Source organism: Rhinolophus hipposideros (genome assembly GCF_964194185.1).
Source record: "Rhinolophus hipposideros genome assembly, chromosome: 4".
Classification (NCBI taxonomy): domain Eukaryota; kingdom Metazoa; phylum Chordata; class Mammalia; order Chiroptera; family Rhinolophidae; genus Rhinolophus; species Rhinolophus hipposideros.
The window spans coordinates 51,414,191-51,439,403 of NC_138050.1; the positions used below are offsets into that span (position 1 = coordinate 51,414,191).

Below are 25,213 nucleotides of genomic sequence, written 5' to 3' on the forward strand. Positions count from 1 at the left end.
TTACTAATACATGGTATATCTATTTAAAATTTTCTGCCAGCTCACTAATGTGAAATGGCATTTAATGGTCTTCACCTGCATTTCCCTAATTACTAGTGAGGTTCAACATCTTTTTATCTCTATTGGTCATTCAGATTTCCTCTTCTGTAAGTCATCCTTTAGGATGTTTTGCCTATTTTCCAATTGGGTTTCCCCATTTGTTTTGACTTATTGAAGTTCTTGATACATTCTAAGTATTACTCCCTTGCACATTATATATATAGCAAATGTCTTCTCTCAGTCTGTGGCTTATAAAAAAAAGACCTTTTTAATAAAAGTTACAAATTTTAATGTGCTCAAATTTATCAATATAGTTTTTTGGATTCTGTGTTCACGTTATAAGGAATTCTCTTTACCCTCAGGTCACAGGCTATTTTCCTGTAAGAGCTCTAACGTTTTGCTCTTCACATTTAGGTATCTAACCCATATAGAACTGATTGTTGTGCATCCAGTTGAAGGTAATGCTCTAATTCTATTCCTCTGTACAGATAACTGATTCTTGTTCGCTGATCAGCCCACTTACTTGTAGTGTCTGGGCTATGCATTGCACCCCCTGCCCTGTCTTTGCCTGGCCAATACCATGTCACACCGAGCATGGCAACATGGCGATAGGTCTTGATATCCGGTGGGGAAGCGCCTCACTTCAAATTAGTATTGGCTAGTATCATCCTTTGTTCTTAAATCAACTTGAGGATTAGTTTGCCAAGTTTCATGAAAAACCTTGCCAGATTTTTCACTGGGATGGCTGTTTCTAAGTTTGGGGAGAAAACATCTTTATGTATTGAGTCTTTCCATTCATGGGTTCTCTTTTCTATAAGATTTTGTACTGTTATCCACAAAGACCACACATATCTTTTCAGAGATTTAGTCCTTAGAACTTTGTATTTTTTGTGGCTATTACAAGTTGAAGGTTCTTTTTTTCAAATTATATTTTCTAACTGTGCTACAGGTATATTAAATTTTTACCATATAGGCTTAATCATTAATTTTCCCATCAAAATGTAAGTCCTTCAGTATGTCTACCAACCTCCCAAACATGCAACCCATTAAATGACTCTTCCTATCTTGTTAGGCCAGCTCTGCTCACTGCCAGACGGGTTTTATCCGCCAGGTCAGCTGCACCGCTTTGGTGTTCTCTTCCCATATCTTCCCTTTCATTACTGTGTGTTGATAAAGGGCAAGTATCAGTGTGAAGTTACTATGACATTTTATCCCTGTTTTTTACTGACTTTTACAAAATAAGAGTGAAACGATGAAAATTACCATCATGAATCAACATGTAAAAAATCAACCAAGGAGTGGTTGATGTAAAAAATGGCAATACTGTCAAAGTTTAACTGTATACAGAAGACAGTGCCACCAAACAACAACTCAGAATGTTCATTCCTAGCTTTTGATCAAGTCTGATTTCACGATACATGATAATGATTTAGAAATGGCAGTGTTCCACACACAGATGAAACCAATGCCAAAGTACGAGGTGCAAACACCTTTAATTAACCAAGTTCCTCATATATTTTATAGTAAAAGGTATCAAAACTATGTCAATTCCCAATGCTTGCCAGAATTAAAGTAGTGAAGCAGTGCACATTAACCTTTTTTTTTTTAAAATCTGCATGTAACAACATCAGTTGACAGTAGGCAATAAATACACTGAATTATCTTACATAACTAGAATTCTGGAGGTGGGCAGAATTGGCTCCAGCGATGGCGCAGGCCAATTCCTGAGTCTTTCAGAAATATACACAACACATTGTGTAGTTTCAGGTTTGGTGCAGCACATTAATGTCTTAAATCCACCAGTCCCACGTATATTTTTTAATGTAGCCTCATTTCTTTTTAAACCTGGTCCTATCTATCCTAAATTTATGAGCATGTAAAAGGCATTTTTCTTAATCAAGTGGAAGTTTGGAGAAGCTGAATTTATAGGGACATCAGTTCTTAAGGGAACATGAGCATAAGTACTCACAATTGTTAGGAAAACCCCAGGGCGGGAGGAAGAGTGCAATTTTTTCTAACAGGCCTTCTGAGTGAATTCAATCAATTAAATATGTAACACTTCAACATATACTTAGAACATGTCATCACCTACCTTCTTTCTCACCCCGGGCACTGCCCACGAGGAATCTGGACACTAATGGTGTGCTTGATAAGGACAAGCAAGTAGAAATAAAGACACTCTGGGTGGGTCTGATCTGTAAAAGGTGTCCCCATAATAAGCCAAACGCAATCATTAATAGTGTCATATAACATGGTCCTTGTAAGGATATCTTCCACACCTTAAAGAGAACACATTTACACACATTTTAGTGACAATAAGACATCTCGTGACTAGCCACATACAGAGCACATACACATAGACTGTCCAGTAATGGGGCAGGCCTGAATCTTTCAGGAATATGCACAACAGATTGTGTATATTCAGGAAGCAACTCTGCAGTGGACACATCAGCATAACATCCAAAGTCGTAACCTTAACACAATAAAAACAGCAAACACTAACATAAGGCTTTCCGAGTTCTAAGTGTTCTTGTAGGGACTAAACACACACGTCTCTTCGTGTACACGAATCTGTGTGTATATGATTTAATCCTCAGAACACATCTTGGAGGTAGACAACACTCTCTCTCCCATTTCTAGAAGAAAACACCAAAGCCCATATTAGGTGACTTGCCCAGAGTCCCATAGAAGTCAATGTCAGGACATAAATCCAGATAGCATGGCTCAATAATCAAACAAATATTGATAAGGCATGTCGTGGCACTTAGCACTGTGCTAGACATGATGGAAAATGTGAAGAAATCAGGTTTGGTTTTAACCTTCTGGGATTTTCAATCTAGTTGAAGAGACAACACAATAAAACCTGATATTTACACAAATATGAGTATACATAGTAACAAAAGAAATTAACCAGAAACTCACCCTATCCCACTTTAAAGCACATGTTCATTTTCTTCTCCTTATTTCACCCTCCCAGTCAAAACCGATTCCCCCATCCAAGCCCTCTACTGAAAGAGCCCGTGGGAGATGCATGGCTCAGCACAACTCTAGGACAGTAAAGTCAAACGCAAACGTTCGGAGGCCCTACAAGATGGCCAGCCTCATCTGTGTCTCAACACATCTACTCACTTTCGGGTGTTCTGGATGGTGTGAGCTTTCCCCTCCCCTGCTCTGGTTCTCGGTAAAAACCAATACATCCTGCAAAATCATGACATTTTCTTTGGGAATCAGCTCAGCTGGGCATTGATTTCCTACTGTGGCTGAACAAGCACACACACACCCTGCCCTCCGCAAGGCTGTGACTGGCTGCCAACCTGCTTGTCTACCATGGAAACTTCAGGAAATGAATTCCAGGAGCCTCCTAACCCTGTAAAGCCCCAAATGGAGAAGACAAAACATGGAACTGAACTGAGTGCTCGGCCCTCAATGCAGAGCCAAATCTGTCTTCTGCCACGTGACTCTGGCCAATGTAGGCCCCTCTCTCCTTCCCAAAGGGGGGAGAAGGTTAGCTCCCAAAGGCTCTTCCTCAAAAGTTCAAATTTCATGTTCTCTACTTCCTATATTTGGCAGTGATGATAGCTATCATAAGCTAATCTCTTTCTAATAACTCCTCCTCTTCCTGTATATTTCAACCAAGGAGTAGTGAATGACTAGAGTGGGCCCACACAGCCAGCTGCACCTTCTGAGAAGGTTGGGCACGTTCGATTTTAGGGTTCACAGCTTTTAGGTAGTCCTTCCTGCAAATAGTGTTAGCCCTCAGGGCATTCCTATCTGCAAAGGACATCTGGAGTTTAGGACACCTGTCACTAACTGGCTGTGCACCTTGCCTAGGTAACAATCTCTCCACTTTAGTTTCCACATCTATAGAGAAAGGTGACACTAAATGACTTCTGAGGTCATTACCAGAGCAAACTTTTGACTTTATTATCTAGTGTCTTGCTACACCTTGGTCAGGAGGGCCAGAATCCATTCAGCTCAAGAAGCACAGTGTGGAGGAAACAACAGTGGGAAATGAGTCCAGAAAGATCCCGAGAGAGCGTTCGTTAGAAGCTTCGTGGGCCCCTGGACCCGAGCATCGGCACCACCTGCACTCACAGAAATGCAGGCCCTCAGGCTGCCCCTATCAGCACCTTTGGTTCAGCAGGAGCCCCAGGGGACTCCTCACACATCGGCATCTGAGAACTCTGATGGGGAATCCGCTAAGCCAAGGCCCCACTCCCTGGCACCCGCACCACATTCCCAGATGCGTGGATGGCCTCACATACTCTTGAGTTCTAATTTCCTCTTTCTTTTCCTAGGACTTCTGTCTACCACTCCCACACATCTGTCTAAAATCCCCAAATATAAGCCTCAAAAGGACAAGGAGCGTGCTGATTGTGTACATCACCTTACAACCAGAAGCTACCAGAGCGTCGGGAACTTCATCCTCAACAAGCATGTGTGGAGAGAACAAATAAGGGGCAAAAGTAGGAAAAAAGAACTCTTGCCTCTAATGATTTTATAATCTATTTAGGGAATGACAGAAACTGAACTATTACGACATAAAACTTAGAGGACAGTTTAAGTGGAGCTAAAAGAATAAGACAGTAGATGACGACTTACAAATAACTGATTTAGACAATCAATGAGACCAGTGGGCAGAACAGAAAGACCAACTTTCTTTAGCGTCAAGGAAGAAGTAGTTTCCAGACTGGTTCTTGAATAGTTTCTAATCAGACCTTTAGGAGATTTCACATAAGACCTAAGAGGGGCCTTCTGGCAATTATCAATATTTCAAAAACCCTATTAAATAATTTTCCACCATGATGAGGACACATGGGTAACCCACACAGCAGGAGTCCTATCAACTCAGAACAGTACACTAGTTACTTCAGGTGCTCTAAAGCTTTACCAGTTATTTATACCTGAGAAATAGAAAAAGGAAAACGTATTACTTAATAATGTAGTTTTTATTAGGTAGATATAAACCTTTTGCCATCCAAGCCCATGGGCCTAGAAAGTGATAGGATGTACTCTTGGTACGAGACCCGTTTCCGAGCCACCACAAGGGGGCAGCCGCAAAATGTGGAGAAGGAAAAAGAGAAGCCATCCAGTTGTTTGGTACACTATTTCCTGTTGCTTTTTCCTAGGCATTTGGGATCCTTTTGGATTGCCATGTCCATGCCATATACTCATTTTTTTCTTTTTAAGTTTATCATTTTAACATATTTTTCTTTATTACACATTCTTGTAATATTTTTAATGGCCACATAATATTCTATCAAGTAGCTATGTCATAGTTTAACCGTTAGATACTCAAGTTTCTTCTAATAAAATTCTACAATGAGGAGCTGAATACCTTTTGTGGGTTAATTAAAAAAAAACACATTTGATTGTTTCTTTTGGATAGAGACCAAGGAATAGAACTATCGTTTAAGGCTCTTAAGTCAAATTGCTAGACTGCGCTCCAAAAAGGGTACACTAGTTGTAACTTTCATCACCTAGTTCAAGAATACCTATTCTAATACTCCTCACAGCCATCTAAAAACCTTTTGCTCACTTGAGATTAGTATTCTAGTTAATACTGGTAAGCAAAATGATACTTGATTTTAATTTATATATATTTTTTTGTAACCAGTAGTGTCCTTTTATCCCCTTATCCTCCCCATTAGCTTGTAAATCAGCTATTTTCCTCTTCTGTGAAGTATTTGTTCCAACTTAACTCTTATTTCCATGCTGGAATACTTCAGCATTCAAAGTAATAATTCTAAAAGCAAACAAATTTAGAAGGCAACTGTTGCTGTCATTATTTTAACATTTATTCATACATTTATTCATCCTATTACAATATTAATCTTTCACATATTTTCATTTAACAGTGATAGAACAATAAAATCAAAATATGCGACTTATTTAGGAATTAGAATCAGTAATTTTTTTCTAGGGTAATACACTGAATATTCAATCCCTATGATATTTCAGCCTCTAACTGTTTTAAACCTTCTTGAAGGGACCCATATATTAAAATTCAAACGCATTACTTCTCAGACCTTTTTTGTAATTTTCCATTTATTCATTGAATTTTCACCTTTTCTAACATTTTTTACCTTGTAGAATTTGTATTCCAATAAATAATATCAAACTAAAACATCATATTGTATCCTAAAAATATTTAATTTGATAGCCAAGTCATGACCAAATGTTAAAAGAAAATAAACCAAAATCATTTATGCTCAGTTGTGGGTAACAACACAGACTGATGAGGTCCTTACCTTTCTCAGCTTTTCCGGGGAAAATTCTAAGCCAACAAGAAAAAGAGTAAAGAACACACCAAATTCTCCTAACGTCTCCACTTGTACAATAGACTGAAAAACACAATTTTAAAACCATATAATTTAATATATTTAACATATTAAGTACGCTTAACAGAACAATCTTGTACTAACAAGCTCAGTGGAACTATCTCCCCCCAAACCCCTGCCAAAGCACAGTACATTTTTAAAACAATTAATTTTTTGAATTTCCTCTACATCTGAGATAATTTGGACTTCCTGATTATAATGCTTTTTTTTCCTTTTTCTTGGAGGAACAGTTTTCTAAGAACAAGCTCATGCATTCACCTGTTTTTAAGTTCATTAATTGCCACTGTTATCTTCAGTAGTTCCTTTCTTTAGTGTTCTTTATGTGACAGGGAAGCATTAAACCCGAGCTTGATGCTTAACTAATTTAGAGTGTTTTACGCTCATTTGGGCTTGAACATGACTAAGTGAATGAATTATCTCCCGACTACCACATTTGATCATATCCCAGGTTTGGATACACAGTATTCTTATGTTCTTTATTTGTTTTGGTTCTTCATTTGCTATTTATTTTTAATGTTATCACACTATAATAGAGAATGTTATTTATACTATTATATTTGGTACTATTTATGTTACTTACATTTGAGGTTTTCAATTGTTGCCACAAACTTCCATTTTTTTCAATGTTCCTTGAACATTGGAAAACAAAGTACAGGCTCGCGTGTGCTATCCTAACCCTTAACCCACACTCAGTTTGCCAGCTATTAGCATTATGAATCCTGCCCCCTTATTGGCAACTGTCCTCCTTTCACTTTCAACCTTTCTTGATTGCTTTATTTTTACTTAATCTTGTTTACTGTACTTTTTTTTTTCCTGACACCATCTGGAAACCTGTATCTTTTAAGAGGAAAGTTTATTCCACTGACATTTATTGTTATAACAGATACTTGCTCTTACTTCTTTTACGTTATGTCTTCTCATTTTTATGCTTCCTTACTGCTTTTATTTTTTCTTTTATTTTTCTTCCCTTTTGAAAATCAGGCTGTAACCTATGACATCAAAGTAACATACTTAAACCTATACTTCTCAACTTAATAAATGAAAGCCTATCAACTTCCTACGAGGAAAAGATAAACATTTTGGTATAATTACACTTCCTCCATTATCCACCCCCCACTTTTGGCTAGTATGTTGTTGCATTTTTATCGTCGCTTACTGTAATTATATTATTTTTCCATGGTATAGCTGATTTATTAAGAATTATAATATTTATAGTATCAAGTTATATCTATTACCTAGTTATTTAGTCTTAATTCTTTGCTCATAAACTATCTTTGCTGCCAAGTAAACAAGGAAAAGGAGAACATGTTTGTATTTGCTATTGTTTGCAAATACTCTGAAAAGGGAGGGATGGGACATGGACTGCAAGACATTTTTCACCTACAGCTTTTTACATTATTTTCAATAATGGAAAAGTACTTATTCAAAAAATTAAATTAAAACCATTCTTCCCAAAGGCCACCCTAACAAGTGGAGGCCAGCCCACCAGGGCACCTTCCTCGTTGGTTGTCTATTCTACCACTAAGTTTCCAGGCTTTTAGCCTGGAGCAGCTGAGTATAACTTCTCACCTGGCTAATCTCACCTATTGTTAAAATTAGTTTGGTGTGAGGATTTCTTCACCACCCTCTTCTGCTATTGGCCAGTCCAGGAAAATCACATAGGTCCTCTGACCTGGTGCCAGGTATACTAATCAGCTGTAAGGGAATGACACTTTATTCACTACCAGTGGAGCATTCCACACCTTTCGCCCATTCGCCTACTTCTGTTCTACCCAACTGGGAAGCATCAGTGAGGTTTTGAGAATTCTGTCGTTTATTTTCGGCCATCCTATATTGCTCCTTCTGTGTGGGCTCATGATACCTATTCTTGGCATTTTCTTTCTATTTTGTCAAATTGAGTGTATTTAAATGACAAATTTTGAAGCACACAAAAGCCTTTCCTTATTGTCAGAAAGTGCTGTCAACATTAGATGAAGCTCACTTAAATTTGCTGGGCAAATGGCCTCCAGCAAAAGCAGCGTCAGTACCACACTGTTTCTTGGGGTCTTCATAATACCCTATATTTAGGCTTGATAATGCCTCACTACTTTATCAGTTTTTCAACGCATTAAGAATTTTTTAAAAAATACACTTAATCTAGCAATTTTAGTTGCTCTCTGTCTCTGAATAATCCAGTCCATCATATTACTAAAAATGGAATCTTTAAAACTATCTAATTTAAAGATATGAACAGGGTTATTTTCTCTAGTCAAGTCACTCATTCATTAATGAACAAAATGACTTTCTCATGGTTTAGCGATTTCCTATGATACTTTAAAGGGCATCTTCTTTGATGTGGATTATAAGAAACTGCTATCTTCATTATTTCAAGTTCAAAACTTTATTCAGTCTTCATGAATGTTTCTTTTGTTGTCTGTAAACAGATACTAACATAGTTCCATTTTGTTCTTACCTTAATACTATTTAGGCCTGAAGGTCCGAGAAGTACACCACAAATAATATAGCCAAACATTGTAGGCAATCCTATCGTCGTGCACAGCCATCCACAAGGTAAGGACACCATTCCTATAGTAACAATGTCCTAGTGTAAGAATAAACAAGTAAGAAACACAAAAATTCAAGACAACAGTTGGCAAGAAAAGGGTTGGTTGATGGAGAAAGCAGGATGGGATAGTATGAAGACTTCTCTAAATGAGAATAAAGGGCAGATGAAACTAAGAGAGATAATTTTACTACAACTGTGTACCACAGAGGAGTGGAAGACACTCAGAATGTTGTATTCTAGGAGTAGATGAGGTTAGCTCCTGATGGTCTAGCAATTACAGCAAAATACATCTGTTTTGCTTAAGCCCCATAATAGTATTCTGACAATTCAGAGCACTAGGACTCCATTTAGCCTTGTGGTCTGGGAAACCTTCAGAGCTGGTTTCCTAGTATAATGCACATAACTTCACCATTGGTTTTCCTACCACAGAGTCAATATAAACATCACACTAATAATAGATTCAGGCAAGAATCATCAGTAGATGCTAAAACTACTGGTAAAGTTTGATAAGAAATGAGATTTCACATAGTCTTAAAATATTTCCCTAGAAAGTATGTATTAATTACAAAGGGAACAAAGGGTAACTTTACAGTGGAGACCCTGCCTGTTCCCAGAGGGCACTAGTCCGTTTTGCAGACGCAGCTCCCTCCCACTTGCGGTTCCAGCCCCAACAGAAGAAGGCCAATACAGGTGCTGAGTTTTATCTATCGATTCGAGTCTATTGATAAAGGGATCTGCCCACAGTAGCCCATGGGGATCATTTATCTTCCTCTCAGCCTGTCTGTGTTGGCACCATCTCTAAGACGAGGTTCTTTGTCTGGCTTTCTTTTCCTGTGTAAATCTCAGGGCCAGAGTTTTAGAGATCTGACAATTTATCTGGAACCTGCCAGCCTTCCTTGAACAGGCTGAACCCTGTTCCTCATATTTCTCATTTCCATCCAAATCCAGTGATTCTGAAGCATAACACCATCGATTTCAAGTCTTTAAATAATTACATCCTCTTACTAGTCTGGTTTTCTTGGAGGTCACACATCTGCCGCTAACCCAGGCCAGAATGCCAGTCACCGCGGGGGGAGACAGTTCTCACACTGCACTCCACGGCTAAATAATGCCATATGGGATACCTTAGCCAAAACTTCTCTGCCTCAGAAGAATGCTCTATTTTAGTGAAAATAGTTATTAGATAGCTGAAATTTTAATCCCCTCTAAGTCTTCCAAACTCTCAAAAGCAAAATTAATTTTCATTTAAACATTAAAATACGTTATTCTTATGGGAAAAAATTGAGAGAAAATGTTTCAAATCACAGGAAACCTAGGAAATTCTAGTAGAATCTCTCTGTTAGGAGGAAGGTTGTGTCCCCTAATATAATGTTCCGAAAGAAAGCTCAGTTTTCCCTGACATGCACACCAGGAGATGAGGTGGGAAGTTAGTGGGAATTCAGCCCAGCAAATGATTTTGAGAGGCGAGCAAGCAGACAGACGAACTACCTTTATGAAGTGGTGATCTGCACGTGGGATTGTTGAGTCCCTGGGCTTGGTCAAAATATACTGGTTGTTCTGAGAGTCAATCAGCATGCTAAGGCCCAAGCCATCCTCCACTTCCCGTTTCGTGAGATTCTGTTTGGAATTGGCCTCTTCTTCCTCCACCCTCAGAACTGCCTCAAAATTGACCCCTTTGACCTATAAGAATAACCAATATTGTACAATTAAAACCAATGAAATGTTTTCAAGTTCAATGTTTAGAGAGTAAATTCTATATGGAAGAATGAATTACTTTTTTAGTATTCTGTTAAGTGTGACAAAAGATCAGTAAGTTCATTAGCATGAATTAGGAAAAAAATTTCAATTAAAAAAGTGATTTAAGGATGGAAGTGTTTAGGATTTCTATTATTTCCAAATACCTACTTTACCTGATTCAGGGTATGACATTGTGATTTGCAATAAGAAATATATATTTGGTCTTCATCCCCTTTCCTGGCTCACAGCTCCCCAAACCTATGTAATTTCCTAAGTGATAACGAGCGATGGGAACATCTTTTGTTCTATTTGGTCTTTTGCCCTTGGTTCCTGAAATAGCTCTAAAATGATAGAGGCGAAAGGAGTGTCTTGTTATTAATAACAAACTCCGAGCAACCTCACCTGAGTTTATATTAGAGGTGATTTTTGGAAAGCCCTTAGATAACCACAGGCCTGGACTAGTTATCAGAGGAACCAACCACGTGATGAGAGGGTTGACCTTCCGGTCCTCCCCAGACCTCCAGGAGGGGAGGGGGGCTGCAGATTAGGTTAATCACAAGCCTACATGAAAATCATGGGGTTCAGAGAGCTTCCACTTGCTAAACACATGGAGGTGTTTGGCTGGGAGGGTGGCGGGTCCAGCGAGGGCATGGGAGATCCACACCTTTTCCTTGTACCTTGCCCCATGCACCTCTTCCATCTGGCTCTTCCTGAACTGTGTCCTTTATAATAATAAACTGGTAACCAAGTAAGTAAACTGCTTTCCTGAGTTCTGTGACCTGCTCTAGCAAATTTCGGAGTCCGAGGAGAGGGTTGTGGGATCCTCCAAGGTGACAGCCTGGGACTGGGGACTGGTGTCTGAAATGGAGGGGACAGTCTTGGACTGCGCCCTAATTTATAGGGTCTGCACTAACCCCAGGTAGGTAGGTTCACAACTGAACTGAATTGTAGGACACCTGCTAGCAGCACAGAGAACTGGAGAACTGCTTGGTAGGGCACCTGATGCCCTTGGAGTACAGAAATGTGCAGGGAGCAGTGAACAGGGGGACACGTGTCTCACTTTCAAGGGCATACTCTTTCAAAAATTCATAGCCCTTAAAAAACTTATGAGGTCTCCTCCATTCCATAATTAGAAAGCTTTAAAAACACACCATTCCTTTCTCTCAATTTTTATTCTCCCTTCTTTCTTCGCTGAACTTGTTCTAATTTGTTTTTATCACCTAAACCTTTTCTGAGTCCATTCCAAGACACAATTTTCAGCATTAATCTCATTTTTCCCCAAAGAATCCCAAACACATTACAATAAGTGAACAGTCTGAAATCCTGCTTCAGATATGGAGCTTGTTTCCTGTAAGTAACTCATTGCTCCACTGGTAGGTAAGCATCGAAATCCAACTGCTCAGGGCAAGCTTTCTTGAAACAGGAGTTCTAATACAGCTGAGGGCACAACTGGGAAACAAAGATGAGCCAGGGATGGGGAGCTGACAAAACATGAAGAGAAAATAAAGGATAACCAGTGTACTTTTGCAAGACCAAACCCAATTATTTTTATGACACAGAAATGTTTGCTTTTGTCTTTGTTTTCAATCTACAAAACTACACATGCAAACAATTTCAACAACACATCCTTTCAGTAAGTAGCTCAGCAGGTGAAGGGAAAATTGTTCTGGAATGCTACTTACTGACTTATTGTCATCAAAAGCGTGTTCTTCTATTTCCTCCTCTAAACGATCAGCTGCCTTTCTGACATCTTCAAGAATTTCATCAAGCATGGATAAACTTTTGTTTTGATGTTGCATATTTTTAAGGGCTTCAACTTGATGTTTTTCTGCTGCCAGAAGTTCCACGTATTCTGTCTCTTCCTATTCATTTGTAAAAAATGAAGAGTGGGGTTTATTAAGAAATAAACCAGGATATGACTTCCATTCATGTAGGGGGCCTGACCACACCAACCAACACACTCTGTCAAGTACTCTTGTTCATAAATGTATAATTCTAGCTCTAGTCAATTAGGGAAGGTCGAGTCCTAGATTATCAAATATAACTGAGTGTAGCAAATGTTTAGAGGAAGTTATTTTTACACAAATAGTCATATGCTGTATAACATTTCGATCAATGATGAACCACATATATGATGGTGGTCCCATTAAGATTATAATGGAGCTGAATTTCCTGTAAGAAATGGAAGTATATGTGGTTCAGGAGAATTTTTCTTTATGATGGGAGCAATAATATCTGTGGGGCTTGGCAACAGATTCCCTCTGAGTCACCACCTCAAATTTGCGTGCACAGATTACATGCCTATCTGTACTGACCCACTTCAGCACAGATGAACCTATCCTAGTGCCCATTCAGAGGGCGCTACAGCCCTCCCAGGTCCAGCATGATGGTCTTCAGAATGCAACTGCTGTAAATTCTTTGTTGAGGACCTAAGATCCTGCAGAAAAACACAAATCCACAGGACCTACCTTAACAGGTATTAAATGACCCTGTCATTTAACTACAGCTTTCTGTGGTGGTATGGAGCCAGCCTGCCCCTGTACTTAGGAAATATTTTCAGGTTGTGATGATATAAAGTATAGGTAAGTTTTCTTTCTTTTATCAATTTAATGCCAGAGAGAGTCCTTTGTGCCACATAGGGTTAATGGAACCAAAACAAATTTCCAAAGTGAAAATACTGAGTCCTCAGTTCTATATCCTCTTCGTTAAACACCCTGTCTTTAAAAAATGAATACCACAAAGTTCCTTAATCTGACCACCATGCAATAGCCAAAGTCACATTGCCATGACAGTCCCCTATGTTCCTTTATCGCTCCGTCTTGATTTGTTTTTCTTACTGATCCTCAAGCCACCTTTCGTTCCCTCCGGACAGTCACTATTATGGAGATCTATGACGTATGCAACCAGTTTCTTCTCCATATCTCCAATCCATCCAGCCCACGTCCCTGTCCATGGAGCAGCACTGACAGCGTCAATGTTCTATTTCTGACAGTGTTGGAAGGAAGTGGGGGAGGGCTTGTGGGACAGTGTTTATAAGTCTACCGTAGTGAACAGTTATGTCCCAGGCCTTCACATCCACTCTCCATTCACTCACTGACTCTCGTAGAGCAACTTCCGTCATGCAAACTCCATTCATGGAAAGTGTCCTATACAGATGTAGCATTTTTTATCTTTTATACCGTATTTCTATGTTTACATAAACAAATCCTTACCATTGTGTTACAGCTGCCTACAGTATTCAGGACAGTAATATGCTGTAGAGGTCTGTAGTCTAGGAGCAATAGGCGATGCCATGTAGCCTAGGTGTGCAGGAGGCTGCACCATCTAGGTTTCCTAAGTGTACTCTGAGATGTTTGCACAATGATGGACAAATCACGTAATGACGCATTTCTCACAACGTATCCCTGGAATTAAGCAACACATGACTGTACATCAACAAATGTAATATACTATTGTAAATAAATTCTGAAGGTCATCTATTCGTACAAAAATCACTCACTGAACACTGATTATGTTCCAGGCATCATGCCTACTAGGTACGTATGGAGGTATAGCTGTACTTTAAAAACAGCCGTGATAGTTCATTATTTAGCTATAAATTTCTAATCAGGATACACATAGTAAAAGTCCAAGTTACAAAGGGGAAATTCTTCCAGAAGAATCTAACAGCATTAATTACTTGGAAAACTGATGGATATTGCTGATAATAGGATTCACGCATTTTATACAATATTTAAACTCAAGCTATCTTAATCAAATCAATACACCTATTATTAAAATATTTATTCACAATTAAAGGGGTGGGCATAGCTGGGACAGAGAAGTGACAGGACAGTCTCGGGGGCAAGCATGACCATTTTATGGATCTCCACGTGATCACAACACCCCTAACACACAGCTGTGGGATAACAATACCCGGACCAACTCAGAGATACGAGGCAAGAACCAGTGTAAGGTGAATGCTGTTTATTCAAGTTGTTGAAAGCACGCATATTTGGTTCAATGTCACTCAAGCTTACGTTTGTTCTCTATTTTATAGTAGAACTACCTTAAATTGACATCACTAAGTGCAGTAACCTCCCCTTTTCTGTGGGGGATATGTTCCAAGACCCCCAATGGATGCCCGAAACTGCAGATTATACCAAACCTTATGTATACTATACTTTTTCCTATACACACATACCTTTTCACTTAAAGGAAGCACTGTATGGCTTCTGTTTGGCACATCCAAACTGTCCGCAGCACCACTCTTGTGCCTTGGGGCCATTATTAAGTAAAGTAAGGGCTACTTGAACATAAGCACTGCTATGCAGAGACAATCAATCTGATAAGAGACAGCTAAGTGACTAAGGGAGCATATACAGCATGGACACTACGGACAAAGGAATGAGTCACGTTCCAGGTGAGATGGAGTGGGATGGTGCCGTATTTCATCACAGTATTCGGAACAGTGTGCAATTTAAAACTTGTGATTGTTTATTTCTGGAATTTTCCATTTAACATTTTTAGACCTCAGTTGACCGGGGTAACTAAAACGGTGGAAAGCGAAATCATGGATAGATGGGGACTAGTGCAGCCCTCTTTAAAACCAAGGAGTTTTAATGTCTCAACTGTCCAAAGGATCTGCGAAGGCAGTCACACCTCAGAGGAGAGCATCACGGTCTGTTTCTAACATACGATAACACACAAAATAGACAAGACGACTGAATCAAGGCGGATGAAAACCCTGATTTAGCCATTTACCCCATTACCATACAGTCATGAGCTGCTTAATGATGGGGACACATTCTGAGAGATGCATTGTTAGGAGATTTTGTCGTGGTGTGAATATCATATACTGTACTTACACAAACCTAGATGGTATAGCTACTACTGTAATTGTATGTGCTATACTTTTATACGACTGGCAGTGCAGTAGGTTTATTGACATCTGTGACACCACAAACACGTGAGTAATGCGTTGCACTAGGGTATGACGACAGCTATGACATTGCTAGGCGATAGGAATTTTTCAGCTCCATTATAATCTTACAGGACCAGCGTCATATATTCAGTCCATCATTGATTGAAATGTCATTATGTGGCACATGGCTGTATTTCTAATCCCAAATACCATACTTTGGTAAAGAAAGTTTTATAAGTCAATTTCTTTTCTATTTTTTAAACTACATATCAATACCATAGCCTTTCTATGAAGAGGAAATGATATGTATTTAAAGTGCCTGGCACATAATAATGGCTTTTAAAAATTATACAATATCACATCTGATACAGTAATGGTTTCTTTTCATTTTAAAAGTATACTTCATCAAAATCCTTATTTCAAATGTATACATTTGTTTAAAACTGATTTTATATTTTTGTTTTCAGTACATGGATGTTGAAGAAAGTCAACCTTCACACAAAAAGGGATTCTTGTCAGAAACTCAAAATGTTGGTTGCAGTTACAAATATATTTATTTCCACATCAGTTTATTGGGAAAAGTTCAGTAACTATTTTAATCCCCAGGGGATTTTGCAATAAAGAAAAGCGTCTGAGAATGACTCCCTCTAGAAGTGATCAAATGTAACTATGCTAAGACATAATGCAAAAGGAAGATTCTTCTACACGAGAGTTTCTGTTTGATTATGAACAGATACCCCAACAGACCACACCTGCTGAAGTATCCGCACCATCTGCATTTTCCCTTCCCCTCTACCTTCCAGCTCAGAGTGTGAAGGGCTCGGTTTGGTAAATGAGTGTGAGAGGACTAACCTTTATGGCAGCCTCTCTCAGGGCCTCCAGGCGCTGCCTGCTGCTCTCTTTCATGTTCACCACATCTTTGTAATCTCCCTGCAGGGCTCTCTGGAGTCCATAGATAGCCTGAAAGACTGAATTTTCACTTTCATTCAGCTCCTTTTGGAAAATTTCAAATGTGTGCACCTGAAACAGTTTCTCTTCATCCGACAGGCCAACGTCTTTTTCCACTGCTCGGATTGCATTTTTCAGTTTGTTAAGAACCACCGTCTTTTGGCGAAGAAGCCCGGAGAGCTTTCTGCAACCATCGAGGACCCACTGCTTCCTCTGCGTGATAGCTGCCCCTTTGCCTCGGTGTAATTTGATGGCATGTTTCGCTACCTCTTCATGTTCCGCAGCATTCGTGATCAAATGAAGTAATGGAAGCAACATCCAGAAGTAATTTTTTTCCAATACCTTCATGATCCAACTTTAGAGAACAGGGCAAGGCAGTCCAAAGATTTCTGCTAAGCTGAGCTTGCATTTTAGATACACATTTTCAGCTGAAAAAAGGACTTATTGTCACATATAGTTGAATGATGATTCATTATTATTGAGATCAGAGTTAAAATATTAAATAATTACATCTAGAACACTATCGCTATTCTGAAGAGAATGTTATTTTTCCTAGGTTAATATTAACATCTGAACTATTTATTGCACCTAGGTTAAAATCAAATACTGAATATTAAAGTATGGTGCCTGGTAAAGAATTGAGATGAAAGGTTTCATCTGAATGTAAAGGAAGTATTTTTAAGAAAAACTTAGCCTAATACTGTGTTTCCCTGAAAATAAGACTGGGGGGTCTTATATTAATTTTTGCTCCAAAAGATACATTAGGGCATACTTTCAGGGGACATCTCATTTTTTCATGTACAACAATCTACATGTATTCAAATACAGTCCTGTCATCTTCTTCTAGAACATCGTCATAATGTACTAAATGCATCCGTCTGGCTGACGATCTTAACTGGGGCTTATTTTCAGGGTAGGTCTTATTTTCATGGAAACACAGTATATCTCCTAAATCTACCATGTGCAAAAGTCAAAAACCAATTCTATTTAAGAGGGTCCACGTATCCAAGGTCAGAAAATTCACAGATCTGTGATCACCTGGAGGAAACATGCTCCGTATCCTCCCAGAAACGAAATCTTTTGAGCTACTATTACCTTGCTGTGCCACATTGTTGGCTTTCCACAATCACCTGAAATTTTGCCAAATTTCCAAAGTCAGTCTACAGTTAAGTGCTAACAAGATATCAAGAACGGGGGTGGGGAGGGGATCTCAAAATATAACCACATCTGGATCTCTAGGGCTTTATAAAACATTCATTTTCAATCATCCAAATTCAGGCTCCATCTCCCTCTCTCTTTAGGAAGACCTCAAGCAATGGGTATGAATTTTTCCTGACAAGTGAGGCAGACAGGACCCTGGGCATGATGAATTGAAGGTTTCAGTGCAGGCAGCGGTGGGAGCTGCAGCCGTGGTGTCCAGATTATGATAAGCAGAGGTCAGGGCTGTGTCCCCCAGAGAACAGCTTTATGAAGGAGCAGGTGGCAGCTGTGTCAGCGTGGTCACTAAGAAAGAACCACCTCAGAAGGTAGTAAAATAGAGACCAAAGGAAAAAGAAGTAACAAATGCAAGAGAGGCCAGTAGGATACATCCTATAAAACATCCACTGAACCTGGCAACTAGGAGCTCACTGGGCACAAGTAGTTAGGCCAAAAAAGAAAACACAACAAATACCTACAATTTACACAGGACTTACAGTTTTAAGGAAACAAAATATTCATATACACCATCTAATTATTCTTAATTAGCAGCAGATAAGCCAATGGATCAAGAATTCCTACTCAACTGTCAATTATACCAATATTTCCTCTATCTGGGGAGGTTGACTAAAATATGTATCGCTACTTTGATTTCACTGGTAATCTAACCAGTTTAATCTGGTTTCCCAGGCAAAGAAGATTAAATGCAGCAAAAATAAAGTGTGGTATTTCTAGAGAAAGAATTCTGACCAAATCAAGCTATGACAGCCAATAGAAAGTGGGAGACAAAACAGAGTTTAGAGAAAAGAAACACAGAACTCAGCAAAGACTAGCACTAGCCACCCAGGTTATCCAGTGAGCGGGGCTCTTTCTATGCACTTCAACAGATCCAGAAAATACCACTACTGGAGGCCAGGAGAGCCACCGGAAGTTCAGAATGACAATCAAAAGTCACCAAGAAAAGACTATAATCTGGTTAAAAAGTTAGGGAACTGTTCAATTTCAATACAGCTTTAGATACTTCGGCTCCTAACGTTACATAGAAAATTCACTTACCTAGAACAGGTCACTTCCTGACAGGGTAGGATAAATGAGAACTTGCTGTTTGTTACAGATTTAATACAACTTTAAGTAAATGTTCCCACCTTAAAAATAAATAGACGATTAACCATAGTAATACCTAGCAATACAGTTGGTCTGTTATTTTAATGACTCATTTCATTGCTAAGCTTCTTTGTTCCAAGGGAGAGAAAGAATTCAGCCACTACTTCAGAAGTGCACACTTTCAGTATATTTCAGAACCAAGACAGAAATTTCAGATGCTTCATCAATGCTTCCCATTTTCCTCCAAAAGTGATTCTTTTTTTCTTTTGAATTTTTTATAAGTGTTTGTTGGAGCCAAACTGATGACAAACCAGGAAGCAAGATCTCAAATGCTCCCAAGTGACTCTTTTATGGATTTCAAAGTTCAAAAAAAATAACCTGCTGCACAGTTTGTGTGTGAATAACACCTCTCCATTCATTTCCGGTTCCTTCCTCAAACAAGTTCCTAAACTGAAACAGTTATCCCTCTACCCCATACCATGTTCCCCAGAAAATAAGACCTAGCCGGACCATCATCAGCTCTAATGCGTCTTTTGGAGCAAAAATTAATATAAGACCCGGTCTTATTTTGCTATAAGACCAGGTATAATATAATATTATAATATAATATAATATAATATAATATAATACCAGGTCTTATGTTAATTTTTGCTCCAAAAGATGCATTAGAGCTGATGGTCCGGCTAGGTCTTATTTTTGGGGAAACACGGTAATACCCAAGGGAGTTACTAATTTTTTATGAGAGATCTTTGAGAATTTTAGTTCTAGTCAAACTAATATTTCCACTGAAACAAGTTCATGTCATCAACATGAAACTGAAATTATTTATAGACACTTAAAATCGGAATCATCCCTTTATCATAAACTTACTTCATTTTCCTTTCATACTTGGCTACCCAATCCTATGAACTACTAAATTTGTAGCATGCTTTTCCTGAGTAAATAGTAAACATTTTTAGCTTCAGTGTTATTCTGCCATTGTTATTTCATTATAAACAAAGACACTTTGGATTTTCTGTGTTTTTATGATGAATTCTTAAAATTTCTGTCTTGAACTACGGATACATACAACCTGGGTAGATCTCAAGGCTGAGTGAGGAGAGCCTATCACACACACTGTACAAATCCATTTATACGCATTCTTGAAAAGACAAACTGTAGAGTCGGAGGACAGTGGTTGTCACGGGTCAAGGAAGGGAGCGCAAGTGGCTGTGACTATAACAAGGCAGAAACGTCCCTGTGGGGCAGAAATGTTCTGTGTCTTGACAGTGGTGGTGGCCACACAAATCTACACGTGTGACAGAACTGCACAGATGTAGACACACACATAATAAATACATGTAAAACTGGTGTGATCGGTACAAGGTGGGTGGATTGTATCAACGTAATCTGCTTATCCTATTGTTTTGCAAGGATTTACCATTGGGGAAAACTAGATGTCTACATGATTTCTCTATATTATATCTGATAACTGTATGTGAATCTATAATCAACTCAAAATAAAGTTTCTAAAATTCTATATAAATGCTTACTGTTTCCCACTTAGCCTTTATTATGTGTAATACTCACCATGTACATTACAGAGCAAGGAAACCATTCCCGTGACATATTTTTTATATTTAAACTAGGAAATGCCCTAAAACAGAGCCAGAGTATTTCAGGATGCCTCAGCTACAGTAAAACCCAAGGTTACTTTTCATTTAGAGCAATACCAAAATCAATACTGAGGACAACCTCTCCCCCAAAGTTTCTATTTATACATAGTCCAACATTAATTAAAATGTATCTCCGCAAAGTTGCCAAATTTCTAATGGGTTTTGCTTATTTTAATAAATGCAGAACAAGAACCCCAAAACTTACTTTAAATTGATGAGATGATTTAAGAAGAAAAATATTTTTAATAAATGTCTTCAATGATTTAGAATAAAAAGGCAAATGGGTTCACCATTAAGCCTACTCAGAAAAAAACCAACCAAGAACTTCCAATACTTTTAACTCACTGTCATTTTACATAAAAACCAATTACTCTTATACCATTGAGAATTTTTAGTAATTCAGAAATGTCACATATCATTTATTGGGTAAAAAGCTCAAAAGCAAAGCACAGTAATATAGCCTAAGTTCAAGCTTTTTCAGAGCAAGTCACCAAAGTTAAAGATTTCTCCCTTACACCTCTAACTCTGGGTAATATGGCCACAGGGTACATGAGGAGACTATCTCCTTAGACATCTGTTAGGACCTACAAAGCCCAGAGCCCTAGGGTTATACAGTCCCTTCAGGGAAAGGGGAGGGGAAGCCAACGGAAGAGGCAAGACTGAGGGGGAAATAGCTCTTCTGTTTTCCTAGTTTACATAATGGGCTAAAATATGAAAACCTACCCAGCCTCCTGCTCATGTGCAGCCACAGGTCCCTCCAATGTCCGTCTCCTCGGACCTTCCAGACCCACTGAGTCAGATTTACCAGATCAAATTGCTGAGAAAGAATCTAGATTACCCACCATTAGTGCAGCAGACACCACCTGGGCTGGCTCCGGCCCCGACTCTACTCCCCACAGCTCTCAGGCCAGCCCACCAGGGGGCCAGGCCTATCCTTGGGCCTACCCAGGCCCCGAGTGTGGAGGGTACTGACCTGCTCAGGCCTGGGCTGCGGACAGGAAACCGGGAGCAAGCAGTGAGTGCGGCACGCATAGGGTTAACCAGTCCAGTGCTAGTTATTTAGCATTCTCTGAAAAAGGGAACATACGAAGATTATTTGTAGTAAATGGTTTAAGATTAGAATTTCTTCGTCATACCAGCAATACGTCCAGATTCAGCAGGAAACAGTAACTGAACACATAACAAAGGAGGACTTGTGGCAATGTCTTAAGAAGCGAGAAAACTCGCCAACACAAATAATCTACACCTCAGTGTAATTTGTGGAGGATGTAGCTTAAAAAGCATACTGTAAACTTTAACAAACTGAATGATATAAACTGTATTTCTGAAAAGATAAATATATAATCCTGTGAATACAATTAGCAAAAGCGTTAGACATGAGTTGAAAAAGGGAGAGAGGGAGGAAAGAGAAAGAAAATTCTTATGGATATTAAAACCCTTTAAGGCATTTAATTGTTCAACTACAAAAAAACAACGATGCCATTGAGTCATCCATCACTGAGACGCTCCTTTTTAAAAACTTGATGAACCAGTAAGATGCTCTGATCCAAAGAGTAGTCAGAAAAATGTGTAAATGTGAAAGGCTGAGCTCCCTTAGACTAGATCGTACAGTCTCCTACTATGTGAGCTTGACGGTGTTCCAAAGCGGGTTACAATCACCGTCTTTACTCGGGCGTTAGCAGGTGAGACCCAAAAAGAGCTGAGACCCAGGGCCTACGAAGGTTCCGGGTCAGCGCCCGCAGTTCTGCCCTCAGACGCAGGACAGCGCCGCGGGGGGGCGAGCCGGGGTTGCAGAGTCCTTTTGGGGGAGGCGCCCCCGGGTCACCGCGCGGGCGGCCGAGCTGGCCGCCGTCGTCCGGGCCTCGGGTCTCCCCCGCCTTTCCCGGGGCTGGCCCAGCTCGGCCGGCCGGACGGCAGAGGGCGTCCGGTCTTCTGTGCGGCCCCGTGTGTCGCACTGGCTCCAGCCACGCGCAGCTCGCACCTAAGTCAGAAGGCAGCCCCGCTGGGGGGTCTGGACACCACCCGGCTGTCTGACCGCGGACTCGGCGGCTCCCCAGCTGGGCCGCTGCCGACGGCGCCCCCGCCACTGCCCCAACACACACCCTCCTGAGCGCAGTCCTGGTCCACTACCAGGGCCATCTGTCTTTCCCAGCGGACTGGAGGGCGCGTGAACAGCATCCTCACCCAGCGCAGCGCCGATGCGCAGGCGGAGGGAGCGAGAGCGGTGCGCAGGTCGCTGCGGAGCCCGGCTCTGGGAGGCAGACCCTCGGAGAGGAGAAAGGGGAGAGACCCCCAGGAGGGGAGACCTCGCCCGGGAGGAAGCCCCGGGAAGGGCGGAGCCCCGGGAAGGAGCCCCGAGGGCCCGAACTTCGGGCAGGACCTGGGGCTCCACGCCTCCCGTCCGTACCCCGCGCAGCGCTCACCTGGATGTTCTGGCCGCTGCGCGGACTGGGCCCGGCTGTCCGGCGCCAGGAGGCGAGGGGCGGACAGGACTGCGGCCTCCTGGCATCCCTACGCAGGCAGCGAGGCTGTCCCTGGGGCCAGGACAGGGACGAGGTCAGACACCGGGAGGGGCCGAAGCGACCCTGCCAGTCTCCCGAACGCTCTCTGTACTAGGGAGACGCGGCTCCTTTAAGAGGGTGGGGCGTGGGTTCCGTCGGCCCCCGGGCCGCGCGGTGCTTGTCGGGATTTGTAGGAGGGGGCGGGCCTGAGAACTGCCCGCCCCCGGGGGGCCTGTGCAAGTCCGAGCCGAGGAAGGGCGGGGCCAGGGTCCCGTCGGCTCCCGGGCGAATCGGTGCACGCCGGGAGTTGGAGTTCGATCGGCAGGAACTGTCGCCACCTCCCCTGAGCCCCTCCCCGCGCGGGTGTCCCGCGAGCCAACGCCGAGGACGAGGACCGAGCGGCTGACTGGGGCGGGAGGCGGCTTGGGCTCCTGCGCAGACGGCTGGGCCGGCGAGAAGCTGGGGAGCGCCGGGGAGAATGGTAGGTGGTGGCCCGTTGGTGTCGCCTTCCATCCGGCCCCATCTGCAGACCCGGGGCTGGGGAGCTCCGGAGTCAGGGGTCCGGGACCGCAGCCGGGAGCGCCGGGCGCGAAGGTCACCGGAGCGGTGAAGTGGCGGTCCGCCCTCCTCCGCGGTGGGCGCCGCCGGCGGGGGGAGGCGCGCAGGTGGGAACCTGCAGGACCCCGGGCGGCATCGGACTGGTGCCCTAAGTGCAGCCTTGCGCGGTGACGGGCGGAGGCGCAGGGCCGGCGGGGGCACTCGGAGCTGGGCTCCACCGGAGCGCGAGCAGCCAGGTGGACGCGGCGGGAGGGCGTTTCCGGTAGATGCGGCGTCCTGTGGGAGCCGCGCGGGGCGAGACGGCGCGTGTGCGCGTCGCCAGGGGGTCAGGGTGGCCGCGGCGCGGAGCTCAGGGTCGGCGTGGCAGGACGGCACCCGCGGGGCCTTGGCTTCCGTGCTGAGTGCAGAGTTTCTCCCGGAGATGATGGGAGCCATAGGAGGATTTCAAGGATGGGGGGGGGGGGAGGAGGGTGTGTGCGTGTGTGCGTGTGTGTGTGTGTGTGTGTGATTTGATCATGTTTGTATTTTTTTAAAAACGCCTTTATGTCAGGAGGATAGGCATTGAATTGGAAAGGGTCAGGATTGCAGGGAGGCCGGCTAGGAAGCTGTTGTAATAATTTAGGGAAGACGAGATGAGGACTGGAACCAAAGATTGTCCTTAGGAATCAGGGGGGGTGAGAGGAAGGAGGGATGAGGACTTTCACACAACTGTTCAGAAAGGGAGAAGAAAGGACAGAAAGGACTCAGCAGGTCCTGGCTTGGGCATCTGAGCACATGGTGGTATTGACCAAAATAGGAAATAGAGAGGGAAGAGCAGGTGTGTACGGGAGACGATACAGTAATGAGGGGGACAATGAGGGATCAGATGGTTAGTTGGAGATACAGACCTGGAGCTCAGAAGAGAGGTTTCTGGAAATGTCTATGTACTTTGAAATGTAGTGGGAACCAGGGTCATCTGGGGGTTTTTCATTCATTCGGTAAATGCAGAGGTTTCTCTGTGCAAGGAAGGTAGTGTACAAGATGCTGGGGGTTTGATGGTGAGCAAACGTGAGCAGACGTGGGTTGGGTCTTCATGGAGCCGATGTCCTGGCAAGGGAAACAGGCACGAAACACACAACTGTCTTATTGTAGTTGAGATAAGTGTAGGGAGAGGCACAGGTTCCAGGAACCCGGGTGATGGAGCTGGTGAGTGGTGTCAGAAGCTAAAGTAATACCATGTGAGCTGAACTCTCAAGAATGGGTGGCGTGGGAAGGGCAGCCTGGTAGGTGCAGTGCTCCCCGTGGGAAGAACAGACTAAGTGGCAGGAGGTGGTGTGCTCCAGGAATCGGAAGATCTGCCTGGCGACAGCACAGACAGCCAGGGAAAAGTGACACAGTAGGAGGCTGGTGGAGGGACTGAACCAGATTGTGCCATCTTCTAGGGCACAGGAAGAAAACGTTAGCCTTTATCATAGGGTAGGTCCTGGGAGGTTGGTGAGAGGGTTTCCAACAGGAGAAAGATAGTCCAGGAGGAATGTGTCGGGGAAAGAGCGGAGGAATAAGGACAGAACTTCAGGGTGGGAAGAGGAGCAGAAAAGGAGATGAAGAAGGGTTGGTCAGAGAAACAAGAAGACTAGAGCGAGTGGTGGTAGAAATCAAGACGGGGCAGTCAGCAGTGCAGCCATAGACACTGAGACTCTAGTGGG

The 25,213-nt window shown here is 42.0% G+C and overlaps 2 protein-coding genes across 7 annotated transcripts in view; one reads left to right on the forward strand and one right to left on the reverse strand.

Annotated features, from left to right (window-relative positions):
- TMCO3 (transmembrane and coiled-coil domains 3) overlaps nt 1–23,127 on the reverse strand; it is a 49,323-nt gene extending 26,196 nt beyond the window's left edge. The window contains exons 1-8 of one of the 2 annotated variants that reach the window (XM_081047079.1): nt 22,893–23,127; nt 21,443–21,538; nt 16,418–16,941; nt 12,345–12,524; nt 10,414–10,605; nt 8,833–8,961; nt 6,291–6,383; nt 2,132–2,318 (exon numbers count right to left, since the gene is read on the reverse strand). In XM_081047079.1, coding sequence (XP_080903205.1) covers nt 2,132–2,318; nt 6,291–6,383; nt 8,833–8,961; nt 10,414–10,605; nt 12,345–12,524; nt 16,418–16,861 — 1,225 coding nt within the window. In that variant the 5' untranslated portion in view covers nt 16,862–16,941; nt 21,443–21,538; nt 22,893–23,127. Of the gene's footprint in view, nt 1–2,131; nt 2,319–6,290; nt 6,384–8,832; nt 8,962–10,413; nt 10,606–12,344; nt 12,525–16,417; nt 16,942–21,311; nt 21,539–22,892 lie in introns of both variants that reach the window. The other variant, XM_081047080.1, reaches the window with a different exon arrangement.
- Nucleotides 23,128–23,268: 141 nt separating this feature from the next.
- DCUN1D2 (defective in cullin neddylation 1 domain containing 2) overlaps nt 23,269–25,213 on the forward strand; it is a 30,809-nt gene continuing 28,864 nt past the window's right edge. For 2 of the 5 annotated variants that reach the window (XM_081047081.1, XM_081047085.1), the window contains exon 1: nt 23,359–23,451. In XM_081047081.1, the coding sequence (XP_080903207.1) occupies nt 23,449–23,451 (3 nt within the window). In that variant the 5' untranslated portion in view covers nt 23,359–23,448. Of the gene's footprint in view, nt 23,452–25,213 lie in introns of all 5 variants that reach the window. The other 3 variants (XM_081047086.1, XM_081047083.1, XM_081047082.1) reach the window with 3 other exon arrangements.